Source organism: Austrofundulus limnaeus, unplaced genomic scaffold (genome assembly GCF_001266775.1).
Source record: "Austrofundulus limnaeus strain Quisiro unplaced genomic scaffold, Austrofundulus_limnaeus-1.0 Scaffold80, whole genome shotgun sequence".
Classification (NCBI taxonomy): Eukaryota; Metazoa; Chordata; class Actinopteri; order Cyprinodontiformes; family Rivulidae; genus Austrofundulus; species Austrofundulus limnaeus.
The window spans coordinates 1,374,432-1,394,695 of NW_013952482.1; the positions used below are offsets into that span (position 1 = coordinate 1,374,432).

General features: G+C 39.3%; 1 protein-coding gene across 1 annotated transcript in view; it reads left to right on the forward strand.

The window, feature by feature from the left end:
- Positions 1-20,264, forward strand: part of LOC106519668 (voltage-dependent T-type calcium channel subunit alpha-1G) — a gene marked incomplete in the record, with an annotated part of 84,373 nt that overhangs the window by 54,743 nt on the left and 9,366 nt on the right. The window contains 15 exon segments of the mRNA XM_014011429.1: positions 302-425; positions 6,971-7,039; positions 7,155-7,339; positions 8,043-8,169; positions 9,844-9,969; positions 10,061-10,150; positions 10,497-10,689; positions 13,744-13,895; positions 13,993-14,102; positions 14,200-14,333; positions 14,418-14,488; positions 17,551-17,629; positions 17,882-18,003; positions 19,151-19,426; positions 19,508-19,658. Coding sequence (XP_013866883.1) covers positions 302-425; positions 6,971-7,039; positions 7,155-7,339; positions 8,043-8,169; positions 9,844-9,969; positions 10,061-10,150; positions 10,497-10,689; positions 13,744-13,895; positions 13,993-14,102; positions 14,200-14,333; positions 14,418-14,488; positions 17,551-17,629; positions 17,882-18,003; positions 19,151-19,426; positions 19,508-19,658 — 2,009 coding nt within the window.

The window sequence follows — 20,264 nt, forward strand, 5'->3', positions numbered from 1 at the left end:
CACACACACACACACACACACACACACACACACACACACACACACACACACACACACCCTGATAGTCCCCTGAGTAGTCTGGGTGTTCCAAACCCCGTCACGTGTGAAAGCTCACAGTGAAAGTGTGAAACTTACGGTTCAGCTTCAGTAATGCAATTTTCACATTTATCAATTAAAGGTGGTGAAGTTTAAAGTTTATATGGAGATGATGGGGATGATGCAGAAGGTGTGTTGTCTGTTAAAAATAGATGAAAGTTGCAGCTGCTGACTGCTTTGTCTTTGTTGTTGTGCGTCTCTTTAGGTTCAGGCTGTGGTGCCAGAAGGTCATCAGTCACAAGATGTTCGATCACATCGTCCTGCTCTTCATTTTTCTCAACTGCATCACCATAGCGTTGGAGAGACCYGACATCCATCCCAAAAGCATGGTAACAAACACACACCATCATTTGTTTTGCTTGTGTACTTGTAAATAATGCCAGAAAAACAATATATGTCAGCGCAACCATTGATGTATATTTTGTGACAATTTAGACTCAAAACTGCTTCTTTTCTAAATTCAACCATCTACTGTACAATCACATTTAAATGCAGGTTTATAGATTTATTTTTGGCATCTATAGCATATGTCACTGTGCAAAAGTCTTGAGTCATCCAYCATTTCCTTCAAAGGATTTGGAGTGTGTTGTACCTTTTTAAAAGGTGCTATTCAGCAATGTTTCCTCATACTTTTTGACTTAATTTTTTACAACCTTACCTGCTTTTCGCTTTTTTCAGTCCAAATCTTTATTTTCTGTGTGTTTATTAGGCCACTTATCTTGAACCAATGAATCATTCAGACATAAAAAGCTGCTATGATCGAGGCCTGAGCCAGGGCTGTGTCAAAACAAAACAGACAACTTGGCATTTAACCAAAATTAAATTCAATCTTTAGCTGCTGTGTGTTCCCAGCAGCTTGTCACAATAACAAAATGTGTTCTCGAATTTTTAATTGAATTCACAAAAATGTCAAAGATAACACAGTTTGACACAGAAACTAGTATTTCAGAACCAGTAGGGTGATTCCTAATGAGGTGTTGGATAATAACAGTAGGTAATCAACTGAAAGATGATGCTGCTCTCAGGTCTGTGCAGCCAAAATAAAGTAAAATGAAGAAATAAATTAATAAATACAATTTWAAAAAAAGCTTCCAGAAAGCTTAAAAACTATCAAGACCACATTAGAATGCTTGTAAAGTCTGAGTCTTGGATGCCGAATATAAAAATAAGGTAAAGGTGATTTAAACGTTCACATTGTTCTGGTTATTGTGCTTTTCATGACACAACTGCAGTATCTCATGTCACCTAACGTCTAAAATGTCCTAATGTAGCTTCTGAAGGATTTACCTCCTGAAACGTTGAGCTTTGAACAGTTTATTGTTCAAAACTATGATTTGCAGTGAGCATGAGTGTCCTGATGCATCTCAGTAATCAAGGTAGAAATAAAATAAAATTAAATTAAATTAAAAAAATAATTAAGTAGGCTGGACAGGTTCTTTTAATGAGATTGCTGATAAAGCTGAGTTTACCTGGAACTCTTCAGACTGAAGAAGTCGTTTGTAGGAGAGATGAAACGTTTCATTCAAGAAGAACCCATCCAGAGGGCCTACTTAATTATTATTTTTTTGGGAGTACCTGAGTGTTTTTGTGTGAAATTGAATCACTGTTTTTGTTTACAAAGGTAGAAAAGCTACATATTCAAATCATTTTATTGGATTCTAAAGTAAAACTTTTTAGACTGATGTTATGTCCTTTAAAGCAGTGATTCCCAACCAGGGGTACGTGTACCCCATGGGGTACATGAGCATATTACAGTGGGTATGTGGAAAGATTTCCCAGTACCTTGGACAGTTCCTCCAGCCATTCACAATTTCTAAAGCAGGGATTCTCAACCAGTGGTACATGAGCATATTATAGGGCGTACATGGAAAAATTTTCCAGGTGTGAAAAATAAATATATAAATGAAAATAGGACTGAGATATGTATGGCCCTATGATTTCCACAATGCAGAAATTGCAGATGGAATCACAGAATTAACACAAAATGGAATCCAGTATAAAATGCGGAATCTCACAGAATTTGCTCATTTGGGGGAGTTTCTGACATTTTTTTGGACAACACAATGTATTTAGGACACTGCTGTTTTCCTCTGCCATAACCTGTTTTATTTATTTAATTACTTATTCACTTTCAAGGCAACAGTTTTATCTTTATGTTTAATTTGAGTTTAAAAAATAAATGCCTGAGAATTAAACATATTTAATAATCAGTTGTAGTACATTATAGTTTTAGAGAATCATCATTACGTTTGACTGAAGGGGTGGTATGACAATATGGCTCAGGGGGTACACAATTCTAAAAAGGTTGGGAACCACTGCTTTAAAGGGTGGCAGAGTATATATTTTCTAGGCACATAGTTCAATTCTATACCACAATCAATTAACTATGTTACCTTCAGTTGTTATAAAAATGCTGTTTATATCAAAAATAAATTAGAATTTGTATCATCTATTTAAATGCCTTAAAACTGGCCTCTGTCTCTTTAAGAACCTCCTACCGTTTCTGACACTTCCACTTCAGCAAATCTTCAAGACAATGCTTCCTGTACATAGACAGTACTTTCTACCAGCAAGTGTTTAGGCAGCTCCATCAAGGATTTCTCAAACATAGAGTCAAAGCAATATTCTGGGTATGTTTTTAACTAGGGAATGGCATTATGACATGATATAAAGCTCAAAAATGTTGATTTAGCATTATACCAGCCCTTAAATATTGAGTTTAAAGTTCATGTAGGACAATGAGACATTTTCAGCTGAGGTTGAAAACCTTTCATCACTGCCTCAAGTTTGTTTGCGGAGGAATTTAAATCTGCGACTGAGAGGTGACCACACAGCTGCAGAGACACAAATCAGYGATATGACACCTTCCCACAGGCTGTGTGGGTGTATTTACTTGAAATTTTTAATATAACTACTGTGAAACAATAATAAAATCCATGTTTCACATAGCTTTTCCTTCTTTCTGGGCTTGTTTAGGTGTAAAATATCTAAATGCAAGAAAAGAGGTTTGATGCTCTTTGTCAGGAAACTGAAACGAGCAACTTAAGGCATGTGTGAKTGAGCACATGGAGGCACCAATTACACCACTTCTGTCTGAGGTTATGTAACCTGCAACTCTTTGATGGCAGGTTTATATATATTAATCAGCTCTTATTGCCCACACAATTATACCATGTACCAGAACCCATCCATGGTTCGTCATGACTCTTCAAAGCCTCACGGTTCAAAGTGGAGCTCAGTTAAACTGCCTTCTCCCTGTTTTCTTCATCCTCTCTTTCATAAASCAGTTTGTGAGGTAGAAAACCTTCCCTCTTAGTGGTGGGCCGATCGATTCACACGTCGATTGCACTAATACCAACGCTGACATCAGTATTGATCAATACTAGCGTGATGGGGCTGATACTCCAGCTTCTGTTTCTCTCGTCGACACTCGGCGTGTTGCTCCTGTTTCATTAAAAGTAGACATGTCTGTGCAAACACCGCTCCTTTCACATCTCGCCTGCACGCTTTACTCCTCCACAGCTCGGCTGGGCTCTGTTGCGTGCCGTCACGGAACTCAGCGGCGCCGAGAACACAAAAACACACGCTGGCTTGCAGAGAGCAATGACAGGATGGTACAGAGAAAGAGGAGTCATGTGGAGCCATTTTACCTCCTTTAATAAAAACCTTGCAAACTGCCATATGCATAAGCAGCCTATTTACTCCTGTAGCAACACCACCAATTTATATAAGTGTGAAGAAAAAAAATGCATGAAAAAGAACTTCAGCTTCCAACGAAGCAGAGAGGAAAATAGAAAAACCCCAAACAGACCCCCGACACAGAGACACACGATTGTTTTTATTAAATAGCTTAATTATAGTAAAAACAATATTTTAATAGTTTATATTTAGTCACATTCCTCACCTCCTGCTGGCTCCAGAAAATAATTAACATTTCAACACCCTTAGAAAATAAAAAAAATGTAGTTACTAGTTACTGCATTTAAAATAAGAATATAAGAATTGAAACATTTGTTCTCGTTATAAAATGTAGCAAATGTGGAGAACTCAAAAGTGGGGTTTATTAGACAAGAGGTGAGCAGATTTTCAAAAGAAAAATACCCCAAACTTTAATAACTTCGGGTGCTTCAGGCCAGGAATCAATAAGACAAACAGAAATAAAGAAGCAGGTAGACATGAGGAGTAGGTAGTAGAGCAAAAGGTAAAATGCTTTGATCCAGCAGAGAGAACAGCAGAGCCTATAAATGGACACGGATAACCAACAGGATGAAACTCTGATCTGAACAATCAGCACACCAAGATCTGGCCACAAGTAAAACCACCTGAAATGTACAACAAAAAGGTTTTAACATAATAAAACAGGATGAAGTGTTAGGTAGAATTAGAAAATAAAAACAGRCCTAATTGAAGAAACATAATCCCCACTCCGCCTTTCAAGCCTGTCAAAGTTTGTTCTAATGCTGGGAATAAACAGAATTCCAGCCTATTTAGTCGAACCTCAATGCATGATGTTAGCTGTGATGGTATCTGAGACGATTACTTCACATCTGCTAAAACAGATGTCTGTAAAACTGAGTTCTAATCATTTATGTGTCTGCCAAGGTTGATTATGTGGTGTTCATCTTGAACTGGGTTGTTCCAAAAGTGAATCTGTTGTAGACGTAAATCCAGTGACTGATCTGTGGGTGTCATTAAGATTCACCCAGTGATTCTTAAGATATTTTTCGAACAGAAAAAGAGGTTGACCCCAGCAGTTAAGGCCAACGTTTTAAACAAAGATGCTGCTCAGAGTGTGGTGCTGAGTCTGTGTTGGGAATTTCTTGCAGCTTTAACTCATCAGTCAAACTGACCTGGTTAGAGACATTTTATTTGTTTTTTGAGCTCATTTAGTTGTGGAGGCCATCTTGAATTGGACATTTTYTGAATGTTTAATTAAAAGCTGTTCAGTAATTTATGACATATTTTGTGACAAACATGACAGAAGTTACCACTAAAAACAAGATGTACTACAGAACACAAGATGATCTGAACAAAACATGACATAAAAAAACAGACACAAAAATTCAAACCAAAGAACAAAATAAAACCCTATTTGGTTCACACTGCATACTTTCAAAAGCAATTTATTATAGCACTGCAAAATAACTTTTTTATTATTATTTGTTCAAAAGCTGCTTGAAACTTGTGAAAAACTGACAAAGGTTTTAGTCTTTGGGAAGAAGCTCGGATGACAGCCATGCCAAGAGCAGGTYGAATTCTCTACATACTAATGACAGGAGCTCCATTGTTCCTTTTCAAACATCCTTTAGTGTTGGACACGCTTCACTATCCTTGTCAAAAAGAAAGGAGATAATGCCCACAGTGCTGCGAGACTGGCAGCAGCATTTAAATTCAGGTTCAGCAATTTTTACAAAGTCACGTAGACAAATATGAAGACCAAAGGAAGAGTCTGAACCACATCCGAAGTATAGAAACCAGACTGCTTCTTATTTGTTTCACTTCCTTCCTCCTCATGAAGCTGCACTTTGACAACACATGAAAAAATGATTAAATGTACCTTCTGATTTACATCTTTGGAGCAGTTGTACGGTAACAGAACCACTACTGCTATCTAACAAGGTTGGGATGTCTTTTCTTAAAGGGATTGTTTGGATCTTTAGAAGGGGGGTTCTGTTAGAAAATATATTTGTTTGAGACCAAAATACAAAGAAAGGAATTGTAGGTAGCTTTATGAATTATCTCACATTTGAGGAAATAGATGTCCATTTTGATGAGCTAATGGCTAGTCTGAGCGGGACTAAGACAAATGTGGGTCGCTGCCCCATTAGGACTCCAGACTTGGCATTTTACATGGGTTCATGCAGATTTTATTTTTTAAATCAGAATCAGTTTTATTGCCATTGCCAGTGAATACACAGACTAGGAACTCACAATTAAGAACACCCATTCTTATTACACACACTTAACAAACACTGAGGAGAACGGATGCCCAGGTCTTTYGCAACATTGTTGCGCTACCTTTTGCAGCTTGGAAATACACACAATAGGAAAGAATAGGAAGAAAATGTTTACATTGTTAGCTTTGCATTACACTATTTTGATTTAAAAAAAAAACAGGATAATTCTGCCAGAACTGGCTCGGGAATTCTAAAAAAAAGGGAAAAAAATACTATAAGATTTACAAACCTGTTATACTGGACAACGCTGGGCTGGGTACACCTAGAACAGAWCACCTATCCATCACAAGATTCTCCTGTATTTTTGCTTGTTTTTTTATATTTTTTAATTATTTTTTTATTAAAGTCAAGGGAAAGCCTTTAAGAAAAAAAAAACCAGGGAAGGTGATTCTTTTTGGCTGCAGAAAGGCCCCCCATTTGATTGAAAGTGTGTTTTATTGTGAAGTGAAAGAAACTGGGAGAACAAACCAGGTGTTTTAAACAGTTAAGCTGCAGCCTTTTCTGCAGGAGAGAAAGAATTTGTTTGGCATGGACTCGGCAGAGCTTTTCATACAGAAGAAGCTCTATGACTCATAGAATGTAATGGAATAACTAAATAAATGTCCACTTTAAAGAGCTCTTTGAAGTGAGGAGAGCCGGGTTTGATAAAAATGGAAATAATGCAGAAGGTCGCATGCTTGCTCGCAGCTGATGTAAAACAAATCTGAGCGCTGCAGTCCGAGTATGTGTTGTTTGTTGGATTTTATTTTATTTTTGTTGCTGTGCTTTATGTTTTAGCTCATTATATAATGTGTTGCTGTCCAGACTCAGAGCTGAAGCTACGGGGAAACACAACCTTTGAAATGACAAAATGTGCCTTTGTGTCGCTAGTCGCACTCTTATGTATGCACTTTGTTTTTATTCTTATTTTGGGACAGGAACGAGTGTTTCTCAGTGTGTCCAATTACATCTTCACTGTCATCTTTGTGGGCGAGATGATGATCAAGGTAACATTAACTGTACGGGCATTTTCTGATCTCCCTCATAAGGAGGAGCTGCTCTTCCTTGGGCRGGGAACCAAATATAAGAAAAGTAATTCTGATGGATTTGTGTGTTGGTAAGGTTGTAGCTACTGGCCTGTACTTTGGAGAAGGTGTTTACCTGCAGAGCAGCTGGAATGTCTTAGACGGCCTGTTGGTGTTTGTGTCACTGGTGGACATCCTGGTTTCCATCGCGTCAGCGGGCGGGAACCGGATCCTGGGGATGCTGCGGGTGCTTCGGCTGCTTCGCACCCTGCGACCGCTCAGGTAAGAGGACGGGGTTCACCGGCTGCCTTGAAAGACAGGTATTTGCCTGTTTGTGTGCATATTTGTTAGCTAAATATCCCATGAATCAGTGGATAGATTTAAATGAAACTCCCAAGAAGCATTCATTAGATGTACATCAAATCATTAACTTTTGGAGTCACCCCAATTCAAGATGATCGACACAGCTAATCAACCTTGGCCAACACAAAAATAGCTAAAACTCAGTTAATTTTACAGATATTAAGCTATAATTTGTTGTGTTAGTAGCTGAATCTAATCCCCAATACTGACTCAGACCATTTACAGATTACGAAATAAACCTTTGGCAGTAAATATTGGAGGCAACTCAGKCTGTTGACAAYATCTCATGAACCAGTGGACTAATCTAAATGAAACCTTCAGGAAGGAATTACTGGATGCACATCCACAACTGATTACCTATTGGATTCAACACAATTCAAGATGGCCGCCACAGCTAATTGCAAAACAAAAATATGGCTATAAGTCTGTCTGTTTTTAAATGAGCTTATATTAGGTGTGTTGGTCGCTGATGGTCATCCCATCACACACTCTGGGTGCTAAAAGAAGTACAATGTTTTTATTTGAAACTTTGGCTGCAGGCAGCATACATTCCTTTGAGAAACACTTTATTTTACTCCTGTTTTTTCTTGTTTTCTTGTTGTGCACGTTGTGTGTCTTGCAGGGTGATCAGTCGGGCTCCAGGTTTAAAGCTGGTGGTCGAGACGTTGATCACATCTCTCAGACCGATTGGAAACATCGTTCTCATCTGCTGYGCTTTTTTCATCGTGTTTGGAATTCTGGGAGTGCAGGTAAATATTTACTTCGTCTTCATCCTCTGTTGGTTGAAAGCAAAGATCCTTTAACCATGATTCAAACACACACACGCAGTTAACCATTTTCATTCAAAGGATGTTATGGTTTCTGCTGAGGGAAAGCCACTGATCCCGGTGGTTTAAAATAAACGAGGCACGGATCAGAAAGGCTTCAGGTAATAAAAAGCGARGAGGAAAATTGGAAGGAAATGCAAATGAACTGCTGATTATGCAAGAGAGTCCCTTGAAGTAATTAAAAATACAATGGCTCTACGGAGGAATTGTGCTGAGAATGTGTTCTTTAAATCAGGTTTTTAACCAGGATTTTTATATGGTTCGTTGAAATAATTGAATCTATTTATTAGTTATTAATGTCAGGGAATCTTCACTGTTTGGTTTTACTTGAAGGAAAACTATCAAGCTCAATTTAGATTCAAATTCACATGGAAAACAGCGACTGGCCCTAATGTCTCACATCAAACGTCGAAAAGATTATTCCTCACAGAAAATCATCTTTTCGTCAGAACTATTTACAGGAATTTATGGCTTCATTTCTTCAGACCCTGAAGGTCTTCAAACATCTTTAAATGGAAATATTAGGGAGTGTAAATTTGCTCTTTAGACGAAAAGCTTTTATTGATTTTTTTTTTCATGTTAACGGGACAGTTCAGATCCTTTTCAGTGCAGCTCTGTGAAGTGATTAAAAGCACCTAAATCTTTTAGATTATTTGTATTTTGGGCCATTATGATGAGCTAACAGCTAGTCTGAGTGGAGCCAGGATCAGAGTGGGCCAAACAACTACATCCTAAAGATTTTAAAGTACTTTATGCAGCCACAGTTTTAAAAATCTTTCTACTTCAGTGAATTAACAATTATGTAGTTATTCAGTCTGAAAATTATATTTGATTTCTGCTAGAAGTGCCCCAGGCTGCAATGGTTGCTAACAAGCTGCTGCCACTATACGAGAATTCAAATAACCATAGATTTTATACTCCCATAATAAAAGTTTRAAATGTAAAGATTTRAATWAGTCTTTGTGAAATTGAATGAAARACAGCAGTGATCCACTTTGGTGTTGATCTGGCTCAGACTAACTCTTAGCTTGTTAGTCCTGAAGTTAATCCAATCTGAGGTTGTTTACAAGTTACAGTATCTACAACAGGTAAGATATTGACTGGGCACAGTGTTTCCACAAAACAACACATAAGGAAGTATCAACAACTAAACACTATATGCATACTGTGTATATATATATATATATATGAAAGAAAACAGTTTTTGACTTACAGCAGCTTTTAAAAATTTGCTGTCACTTTTTTCATCTGGTTTTCATTTTGCAAATCACTCGACAAATATTTTGATTTATTTAGTATTCAAACAGAAGGCTGCAGAAGGAGGCATAGAGACGCACACATTTATCAAAAATCTGCACTGACTTGATTATTCTTTAATGAGAGCGCACGACGCTGCAGTGTAGCTGTCCTCATGCAGACAGGACCAGATGGTATTTGGGGAATCCTAACTGTAAGATGACGGCCCGCAGGCTGTCGCTCTGAGTTTTTTACTGTACGCTCTTTTCCATGCTTTGTGTTTGTTATCTTGAGGTTCCAGTTGCATGCATTTATCTGCACCTGCTCATTTTTTTTTTTTTTTTTTTTTTTTTTTTGCAGCTGTTTAAAGGGAAATTCTTCCACTGTGAAGGGCTAAGCGTCAGAAACATCACCAATAAAACAGAGTGTCTGCAGGCCGGCTATCGCTGGGTTCGGCGCAAATACAACTTTGACAACCTGGGACAGGTAAGCCTCATATCCCACACATCCTGCTTTTTGACACCCGCTCTCACCGATTGATCGACAGCCTTGATTCGTACGCGTCTCCCTCATCCAGGCACTGATGTCCCTCTTCGTCCTGTCCTGTAAAGACGGCTGGGTGAGCATCATGTACGATGGCCTGGATGCTGTCGGAGTGGACCAGCAGGTGAGGAAACACGGAGGGGGAAAAAAGGCAAAAAGAAAATGCAGAAAATATGGTMTTTTAAGGTGTTTATGTCAGTCTCAGGCATGTTAGATGTGGTTTGCTTGAAGGAGAAAGACGAAGTATTTTAGACGAGATGTGAGGAGGTGTACGGAAAGGGGAAAAAAACTGCAGRTGGATAAATAGATGTGACAGTGCCGGCAGTTTCACTGCTGACTCAGAACTTACATTGTCTTCTTGTTTGTGCTCTCCCCTTCTCCTTGTCCCCACCCGCCTCCCTTTATTCTTCTCTGGTGCTCATGTTCCACCTTATTCATCCTCAACTCCTCCTCCTTGTTTTTTCCTGCAGCCAATAAGAAACAACAACCCTTGGATGCTGATGTTCTTCATCTCGTTCCTCCTCATTGTCAGCTTTTTTGTGCTCAACATGTTCGTGGGTGTGGTGGTGGAGAACTTTCACAAGTGTCGCCAGCAGCAGGAGGAGGAGGAGGCGCGACTGAGGGAGGAGAAACGACAAAAGCGATTGGAGAAAAAGCGGAGAAGTGAGAACACATTACGGTGATGGGTGGGGACGGGCACTTACACTATGAGGCCAAGAGTAAAATCCTAGCTGGCACTTCCAGAAAATGTCATGCCAAAGCTGTTCCCATTAAGATGCCATTAGAACCAGTGACACTCTTCTGAAGAATKATTTCTACAAGTCATCGATTCACAACTGCAGATATTTGTTTCCTTTTAGCTCTAGTTTATGTCAGTGCATACGAGTTATCCTTTTTTAGGTTTATAGAAGCTCAGCTCTGTGTCTCAGGTGTTTGAGAGCTTTATTAGCAAACTTATTTCTCAGTCCGTGCACATTTGGTCTCCTTTGAAGTCTGAAACACACATTAAAATGGACATCCCCCCCCCACCCTCTGATATGAAGTATTCATGAAGGAGAGATACAGAATAAAAGAAGACAATGTGCCAAAAGAAATGCAAACTGCTTTTAACAACCTTGGAAACATGGCTGCTGCCAGAAAGACTGAAAAGGAAAGAAAGCAAACTCTCAGTGRGAGATTTTCATTCCATGGTTGTTAATAAGACTTGGAATTGTAGCCTTAGGTAATCAAGTAAACTTCTTTTAATCCCTTTCAGAAAGCCCTTTTCTTTATGAACCTAACTTCATGCATGGGAGTACAGTTATGGTGAAAATTGTGCTATAAAGATAACGGACACCAATGTCTTTTTATTTTATTTTGTTCTTTTAATGTAGCAGCAAATTAAAGTTTCAGTTAGTTTCATTAACTATATGTTGGTATCACTGTAACACTGCACTAAAACTTTATTAGAATTAGAATTAGGAGATTAAGTGATTTACAGTGTACCCTAATTTGGTACCAATCCACTCTGCACGGAGCTACCAGCTCGTTACAATAACTCTGAGAGAACAATTCAGACAGAACTTTGAGTCTTGACTGTTCTTTATTTTAAAAGGTGTTTGTAGAAATCAGTTTTTCTTCCTGTGACTGAGGTGCAGAAAACACATGAAACAGAATTGTAATTATCTTTTCTTTTCAGCTCTATGTGTCCAGATGAGAGACCAAATTATGCGCAAAGGATCCATTCAGTTCTTAGACTTGAAATTTATTWACAGACGTAGAGTTTACCACACATATTCTCAGATCTGGTTAATTTCCTGAATCCCCCTTGCTTTGGAGGCTATGGAAATGGCCCCGAACAACACATGACCAACAACTTTGTATCAGTTGAGTCCCACCCAGGATATGATGTCATAAACCAGGAAGTAAACACTTCTAACATGTAAAACATTATGTTTGCAAGACATGTATATTCTCTGTTTAAAGTACATGATTACAATCAATCAGTATAAAATATATCGAAAATTCAGTGCATCAGTCACAAAAGAACCTTCATACACAAAGTTGTAAAATTTCAACAAAAATGCAGAATAAATAAACTAAATTTAGTTGTAGTTCTAATGTAAACAATCATATACCACATTTTTCACACTGTCCCTAAAGAACCCAAGCAAAGACACATTAGATGGGTACAACCATAGAGCCTTGGCCAAATGGTGTAGATCAGGGATGGGCAACTGGTGACCTGCGGGCCACATCTGGCCCATGGGTGACTTCTGTCTGGTCAGCTAATGAGGCCCCTTAGGTTCTTAGAATGTAAGAGCTGCTTTGAGTGTTTTTTAAGTGTAAAAATTTTTTTATTTATTTACTTGCAGGGGTTGTAAACTATCTTTTCACAGAATTTCAAGGCAAACCTATGTGTTCAGTCTGCTTAGAGACGCTGCACAAAGCTAAATATGAGAAGTTTATGAAAGTCGCAAATACATAACAATGACTTTTTACCAGAACCCCAAAAGAGTCTGCACTCCAGGCGTCTTATGCCATTGCACTTCAACTCACTAAAATAAGTGTTTATTTTTGGTTAACTTTAAGGGGCAGTATCATGTAAAATCAACTTTTTTGAGTTTCATATCATGTTATAATGTTATCCTGTCATCAAAAACATGCCCAGAGTCTTACTTTGACTCATTCATGCATGTTTTAGAAATCCTGTAGTGTCCTGAGGCAGCCAGGCAGGGGAGCAAAAACAACTGGTTGGGACTAGAACYGCCTTTTGGGACCAGCTCCTCCTCTGGGCTGTGTCTCCAAGCTGAGCTTCCTCATCACAGAGCACACACACACCCACTCGGCCCCATGCTGAAATGAGCGCGACAGAAGCGGAAGGAGGTTCTTAAAGAGACAGAGGCCAATTTCAAGGTGTTTAGAAACAGATTTGATGAGAAGTCAAGTTTATTTTCTATTTAAACATATAAACAGCATTTTGATAACAACTGAAGGTGACATAGTTACTTTATTATGAATATAATTTAAATATATGCCCGAGAAACACATAATATTGCCCCTTTAAAACATTTTGTACTCATATTTATTAAATAAGAGTATAGCTGTTATACTTGCAATTGAGCATGAAGTATTTTAAAATTACTGACAATTTAAAATGTCAGTTTTATTACATTTGGGTAAGTGTGCAGCGCTACGTGGCCCTTTGGTAGTGCCAACAAAAAATGTGGCCCCTTCCATCATTTAAGTTGCCCATCCCTGGTGTTGAAACACACACTCACTGCTTTCTTTCTAACGTTTGCAACACCACATTTGTGACTCACTCTGCCCAGTCTCTCTCTCTCTCTCTTTGCAGTGTAATTTCTAGTAGTGCTTTCACGTTAGTCAGTGAATGGTCTGGCAGCAGACACCGAGGGTTTTTGCCCAAAGACACCTTGAGGTGCCACGGAGTGTGTGTATGCATGATGGATAGGACGAAAATCCTGAGGTGGCACTTTTAGTCTGCACACACACACACACACACACACACACACACACACACACACACACACACACACGCAGCGAAGTGCCACTTGGCACACACTGCATCAGTGACTTCATAGCCATATCTTTTTTTTCCAGAAGGGTTTCAATGACTGCCTGTGTGTCTCGGTGTTTGTGTGTGTCTGTGTKTTGGTGTGTGTCTGTGTGTTGGTGATTGTRTGTGTCTGTGTGTTGGTRTGTGTGCGTGTGATGCAGGGGCCCTGGAGAAACCATATTACGCTGACTACTCCCCACTGCGCCGATCCATACACACTTTGTGCACCAGCCACTACCTGGATCTCTTCATCACCATCATCATCTTCACAAACCTCCTCACGATGAGCATGGAGCACTACAACCAGCCTCAGGTAACCATGGCAACCCCTACTCCCACCTGTCCCAGAACCATAGTAATGAAGTACAGCCACAGTGGGGTTCAGTTCTCTTTTTCTTTGTGTCCTGCAGTACCTGGAGGAAATACTGAAGTACTGCAATTACGTTTTCACTCTAGTTTTTGTCATCGAGGCCATTCTGAAGCTCATCGCCTTCGGGCTGCGGCGCTTCTTCAAAGAGAGGTGTTTATGTTGTCGCGTGAACACAAAAGACTTGCACAGACACACACTTTCATCCTTGGCGTGAGTAAAAACAATCGTCTTAATGTTTGCGTTAAAGGTGGAACCAGCTGGACTTAGCCATCGTGCTGTTGTCTATTATGGGAATCACACTGGAGGAAATAGACCTGAGCGCCTCTCTTCCCATCAACCCTACAATCATACGCATCATGAGAGTCCTGAGGATAACGCGAGGTGCTTACTCCTCAACACGCACACACAGAGTACACACAGGCATAAAGAGTGGCTGATGAGAGCTGACGTGCTGTGTTGTTTCAGTGCTGAAGCTGCTGAAGATGGCCACAGGGATGAGAGCTCTGCTGGACACAGTGATGCAGGCTCTGCCTCAGGTAAGAAGCAGCCGTGATGCTGGCAAAACAAAAGASTGTTTTTTTTAACTGATCTCCTGGTGTCCAGAACTGATGAAATGCAGGCTGCTTGTTTATTTAGGAGTTTAGTTGGCTGCCTTCCGCGTGATTTACGAACAGCCCTCGTCTCTACAACCGGCTGCTGTTAAACCTGCAATAYACGACAACAGCAATTAGGCTGCAGCAATTTAGCTGATTGCTGATCCTTGATCCAYGTGGCTGGTAAAACTCCCAGCTTTGATTATGCTTTTGTCGCACTCAGATTCACTCTGTTGGGATTGTTTTGCTACCAGGTATCTGTGAAAAGATAAATCACGAGTCAGTCTGAAAACCTCATCATCCGCAGAGACACCACATTTGTTCTCCTTTAAATCAAAACGTTGTCAGGTTCACACATCGGTTCAAGTACCTGCTGGATAATTGGGTTGTGTGTATCCTTTTAGTGTTTTGATAAGCTTGAGCAGCTTATTTCGGGATGGCATGCAGATTGGACAGAGTTCTGAAAGGCAGGTTTTTGTCTTTTTTTAAACCTTTTTTTTGTATTTGAGCCCCTGATGTTCTCATGTCAGTCTGACAAACTAACAAGATTCGACTAAATTATCTGCACATTAAACCAAAGTAACTGTCTCTGGGAAATATTTTATAATTTTTTTATAGAATTAAAGTTCCTCCACCAGTAGTGAATGAAGTTTACTGGAATTTAATAAACGCTGGTATTTTAAAGTTGGTAAACAAATCCAAAATTTGAGTATTTTGGCATAAATAACTTARAATTAAACCTCTTTCTTGAAGGAACACGTGTCTTCTGCCACCTTTTTTATTAAAGTCCTACGAGAGTCTTCAGTGAAGATTATTAAATGTTAAGAAATTATAAAATTATGCAAGGTTGTATGTAAGAGAATGCATTTTAAATTACTCACAGCTATACTGCCTATCTGTAAGAAAGTCTGAATTATTGCGATTCTTATGTTTTCTAAGGTGAACCTTTTTGTGGCAGCTATCTTAATTTAAGTTGGCTCCAAAAAATAATCAGTTGTAGAGTTGTATCCGATAATTATTTCCTGAAATTTCATTAAAATTTGTTCTTTTGCCTTTTGGCTGTGATGATAAAAGCATCATCAGATAGTTATAGGACCAGAAAGTGGACAATAAAGCCAAATTAGTTCACAAAGACAAACATAATTACACTTGGTCATTTAGGGAAATGATACAATATTTTATTTCTGTGATTAGTAAAATAATGGGAACCTTTGCTTTCATTATCTGCTGTGACCTTTTATATGAAAAATGTTGTGCGTTTGAGACATTTTAGCTTATTTGTCTTAAGTATCTGGTGTGTGTAGATTTTTACTCCTACTCTCCTAAATTCAGGCAGTTTATCATAATTTCTGCTRGTTTGGGTTTAAGATTTTAATTGGACTCCCTCTAAAGCAATATTCCTCATGTTTTATGTGTTTCTCTGGTTCAACAAAACAACAAAAAACATGCRGGATAGTGAGTGGCCCTTGAGGACCAGTATAGGACATGCCTGAAACATKTATTTTCTTCTTTCTTAGCTGTTCCATTTTTTTATAGCTTGTGTATTTTTTATGCTTTATCAGTTTTTAGAGTCAGTTCACAGATGGATGTTTTTAATGAGATGCACATTTTCAAACTAAAATTGGGATGCAAACTTGCGTATATGCTTCCTCGTTTTAGACTTAAAACATGCCGTCACTATGAGCAAAATAAATAAATAAAAAAATAAAAAAATAAATAAAGCAGGTAGTGTTAATTGATTTTAACTTCTTTTTTTATTTTTGATGATTTTTAACTTCTTCCTCATGAACTAACAATTCTTCATCCCTGAGCTTTGTATTGGTTCAACTCATTTACACAGGTAGCAGCTAGCTCCCTAGTCCCATTCAGTTGTGTAAAAAAARSYWAARGKTTTTTTCTTCTTCTTTTGAGTGTTAAAACTACTACARAGAAAATAATGGATTCACTCTAAGTAAGACCACAAGCTTTGTATGAGTTCCAAAAAAAGGTGATGATTTTCATTTTAGTTGTTCTTGTTTTGACATCTACCTGGACTAAAGCTGATAAATGCAGGTGTGTGAAACCCCATGTGAGCAGTTTTAGACAGAGCAGACGTCTAGGTAAAAACTGTCTTGAATATGACCTAAAAAGCATGTAGCTGTGGTTTGTTTAAAAGGGAAAAAATATCATCCTTTAGGATGTTCCAAACTCAGGCCTCCCACAGGTGACACAGTGACACCAACCTGTCTTCTCTGTTTTTGTTTCCCCAGTTTTTAAACTCATAGTTCAGCAAAAAGCCTTTCAGAAATAACCATCACTTAGAACCGCTTTAATATACATGTAAAAAATGAGGAGAGATTTAAATCTTTTGCTCACTGTATATCTGTTGTCTGCAGGTCAACTATATTGAGTTGTTTAAAGAGTGATTCTAACTAAATTACATGCCTCCTAACTTTTTGTCCAAATTAAAAAAAAAACATTTCTGAAGCGGTGGAGCTCCCTTCCTGGGCTCCATATCCGTCTGTGCAGGTGTTCCAGCAGAGAGAGTGTAATTTATCTCTGATCCAGCCCTGCCAGCCCACGTGCAAACTTCCCTTTGAAGTGGCTTGTTGCTGCAAGCGATCAAACCCGGTCCTTCGCCGTGGTGTCCAGGAGCCTTTCCACCCTGCACTTTGTCAATGGATATCTAAAGCTACAGCAAACAGAGCCGTGTTCTTATAAACAAGCAGGCTTAAAACTCATCAGGGCTGGATCCAGGCGACTAACAGTTACTTGTGTTTTTTATTATTATTATTTGAACTAACATCTTATTTTACTCCAGGTTCTATTTGATGGCTACAGTTAGTTTRTAAGAAGTGCTAAACATCAGTGCAGTAAGGCTTTAGTGGTCTCTGTGTTTATGGGCTCTCTCTATCTGTTCACAYGTTTGTGTTTCTCATGATGTTTTGCTGTTCACGTCGATCTTTTTTCCGTGTATCATACCCTGTATATATCTGTGTGTGTGCGTGTACTGTGTCTCTGTCTAGGTGGGGAATCTGGGTCTGCTCTTCATGTTGCTGTTCTTCATCTATGCAGCACTGGGAGTTGAGCTCTTTGGAAAACTGGGTTAGTGTGTGCGCGAGGTGCACAGGCGTGCGTGTGCCGGCGACTGCGTGTGTGCATGCGTTTAAAAACCAATGCTGAATGTCGTGCCCCTATCTGCGGAATTGCATAACAAGAATGAATTTTTGTTGACTTGCATGCGTTTATGTCATTCAGAGCTCCAATCTACAAACAGCTCTCTTTTCTCTCCCTCCTTGCCTCCCTTTTCCTGCTCCTGCCGCCTCTAAAGCATATTTTTACTCTTTCTTTTTTCAGAGTGTTCAGATGAGAACCCGTGTGAGGGTCTTAGTCGCCACGCCACCTTTGACAACTTTGGCATGGCTTTCCTCACACTCTTCAGGGTGTCCACCGGGGACAACTGGAATGGGATTATGAAGGTCAGAGCTCATTCTCTCCTCTGAGAACCTTTAAGAGGATGGATAAACTGCAGAGTGGAATTTTTTGTCGGATATAGGCAGTGGTGGACAGTAATGGAGTACATTTACTTGAGTRCTGTAMTTAAGTACATTTTTTGTGTATCTTTACTTTACTTGGTTAATTATTTTTTGGGGTATTWATGACTTTCACTCCACTACATTTCAAARACAAATATTGTACTTTTGACTCCACTACATTTCTTARAAGCTTGTAGTTTCTTGTTTCTTTTGGTTCAGCATAGTTTTGTATAGTTTTYTTYCTTGGAATGCAATTGGCCACCCGCTATGTTCCTCACAAGGGGAACCAATCACAGTCATAGCTCACATCTAGGATAGATTTGGAATTACATCATCTTCATTAACTATCGCGAACTGAGCTCCACCTTCATTTCAAACAGAACCCAGCAATGGAGACGATTGAAGAGAGTAGAGAAACCAGCGCACCCATGGCCATATCGCAGCTCTATGTTTGAGATTTTCCCATTAGTTTAWACATCTTAYGTGTTCACTGCAGATAAACTACATTTCTGCATTTAAGAGCTCTCTGTTCACTTTATTGTATTTTTATACTGAAGTCTTTACAGGTGGTGGATTTGTAGCAGAATGGTTGTGTGTGTCAATACTTTGTACATCAGGTGGTTTCTGAGAGCTACAAGGTTCTGTGAAATCACTCTGAAATCAATACAGCAATGTACTGACATTAGAAAATTTAATTTGTACTTGTGAATACTAGGGTACTTTTAAATGCGTGTACTTTTTAATACTAAAGTATTTTCAAAAGTAAGTACTTCAGTACTTTAAATTGAATAGATTTTTGACAGAGTAACTTTTACTTGCAGTTGAGTAGATTTGACCCTCAGTGTCAATACTTTTACTCAAGTACTAGAGTTGAGTACTTTGAGTCTGGACTGTTTTTAATGACAGACACGTGAGCGTTTATAAACTCTCTGAAAGGCTCAAGGTCTCAGCTGACATTAGGTTCAACATTTCCTCCTGTTGGAGACGAGAGGAAGCACAGTTTATTGTGCGGGGATTGATAATCTTAATCCAGTTACCCATTATAATTGCTTCATTATCTAAATCCTCTTTAACGGCCGTCTTTGTGCAGGACACGCTGCGCGAGTGCCGCCCTCAAGACCGCCACTGCCTCAGCTACCTGCCCCTGATCTCCCCCGTGTACTTCGTCACCTTCGTCCTCACGGCTCAGTTCGTGCTAGTCAACGTGGTTGTGGCCGTCCTGATGAAGCACCTGGAGGAGAGCAACAAGGAGGCACAGCTGGAGGAGATGGAGGAGAGGAAGGAGAGGGAGGAGGCCGCCGCCCGCCTCCTCGGCTCGTCGGCGCCGGGCGGAGACCCGGCGGGGAAYGCAGACCCACCTGTCCAGGTAACAAACAGAGGACGGTCAGACGTCTGTGTGCTGTTGAAGGAGGCGGCGGTGACAGAGGTGGCTGATCTCGTGTGGCAGGTGCAAGTAGAAGATGAGGAGTGTTCCCATGGAAACCGTGCAAGGATGGGACGCATGCTGTCTCTCCCCAGTGACACCTACGTCCCGCCGCTCAGAGGCTCTTCTTACGCTCCGATTGGCCACGAGGCTGGCTGCGGCTACAGCTACTCTGGTAATTTGGTTGTTTGGAGCAGATTAAATTGAGAAACAGCTTTTAGGGCCCTGTAACAGCTAAATGACTGCTGTAAAGATTATTGCTGCCATAAAAAGCTTAGACAGCAGTTGAGATGTGAAGTGCTACATCAAGAGCTACTGTTACTGCAGACTTAAAGAGTTTATTTCTAAGAGTCATGACAAATTAATCAAAGCAGGGTTTGCCATCAGAGCACTTTGAGGGTTTTATTTATTTTCCTCTACGTCTGGTACTTTCCCATCTTCAGTTTTAGTTTGTGTTTTTGTACAGGAATGCCTATTTGTCATAATAATATTATTATTAATAATAAATGACAATAAAATTATGAAACATTTAAAATAACATTTTCATAGTAAATGAAAATGAATAAAAATGTACACATACAACTTTTCAAATTTTTGAGTCAATCCGATTCAAGATGGCTGACACGGCTGATCTATGGAGGACCAAATCTGACATGATTAGAAATAAAGATAGAAAAGTATAAAGGGACCAATAAATAAATAAATACACTTAAAAAGCACTAACTCAATTCTTTTGCTTTAAACTGCAGCAGCAGCAGCAGCAGCATGCACAGTAGATCTG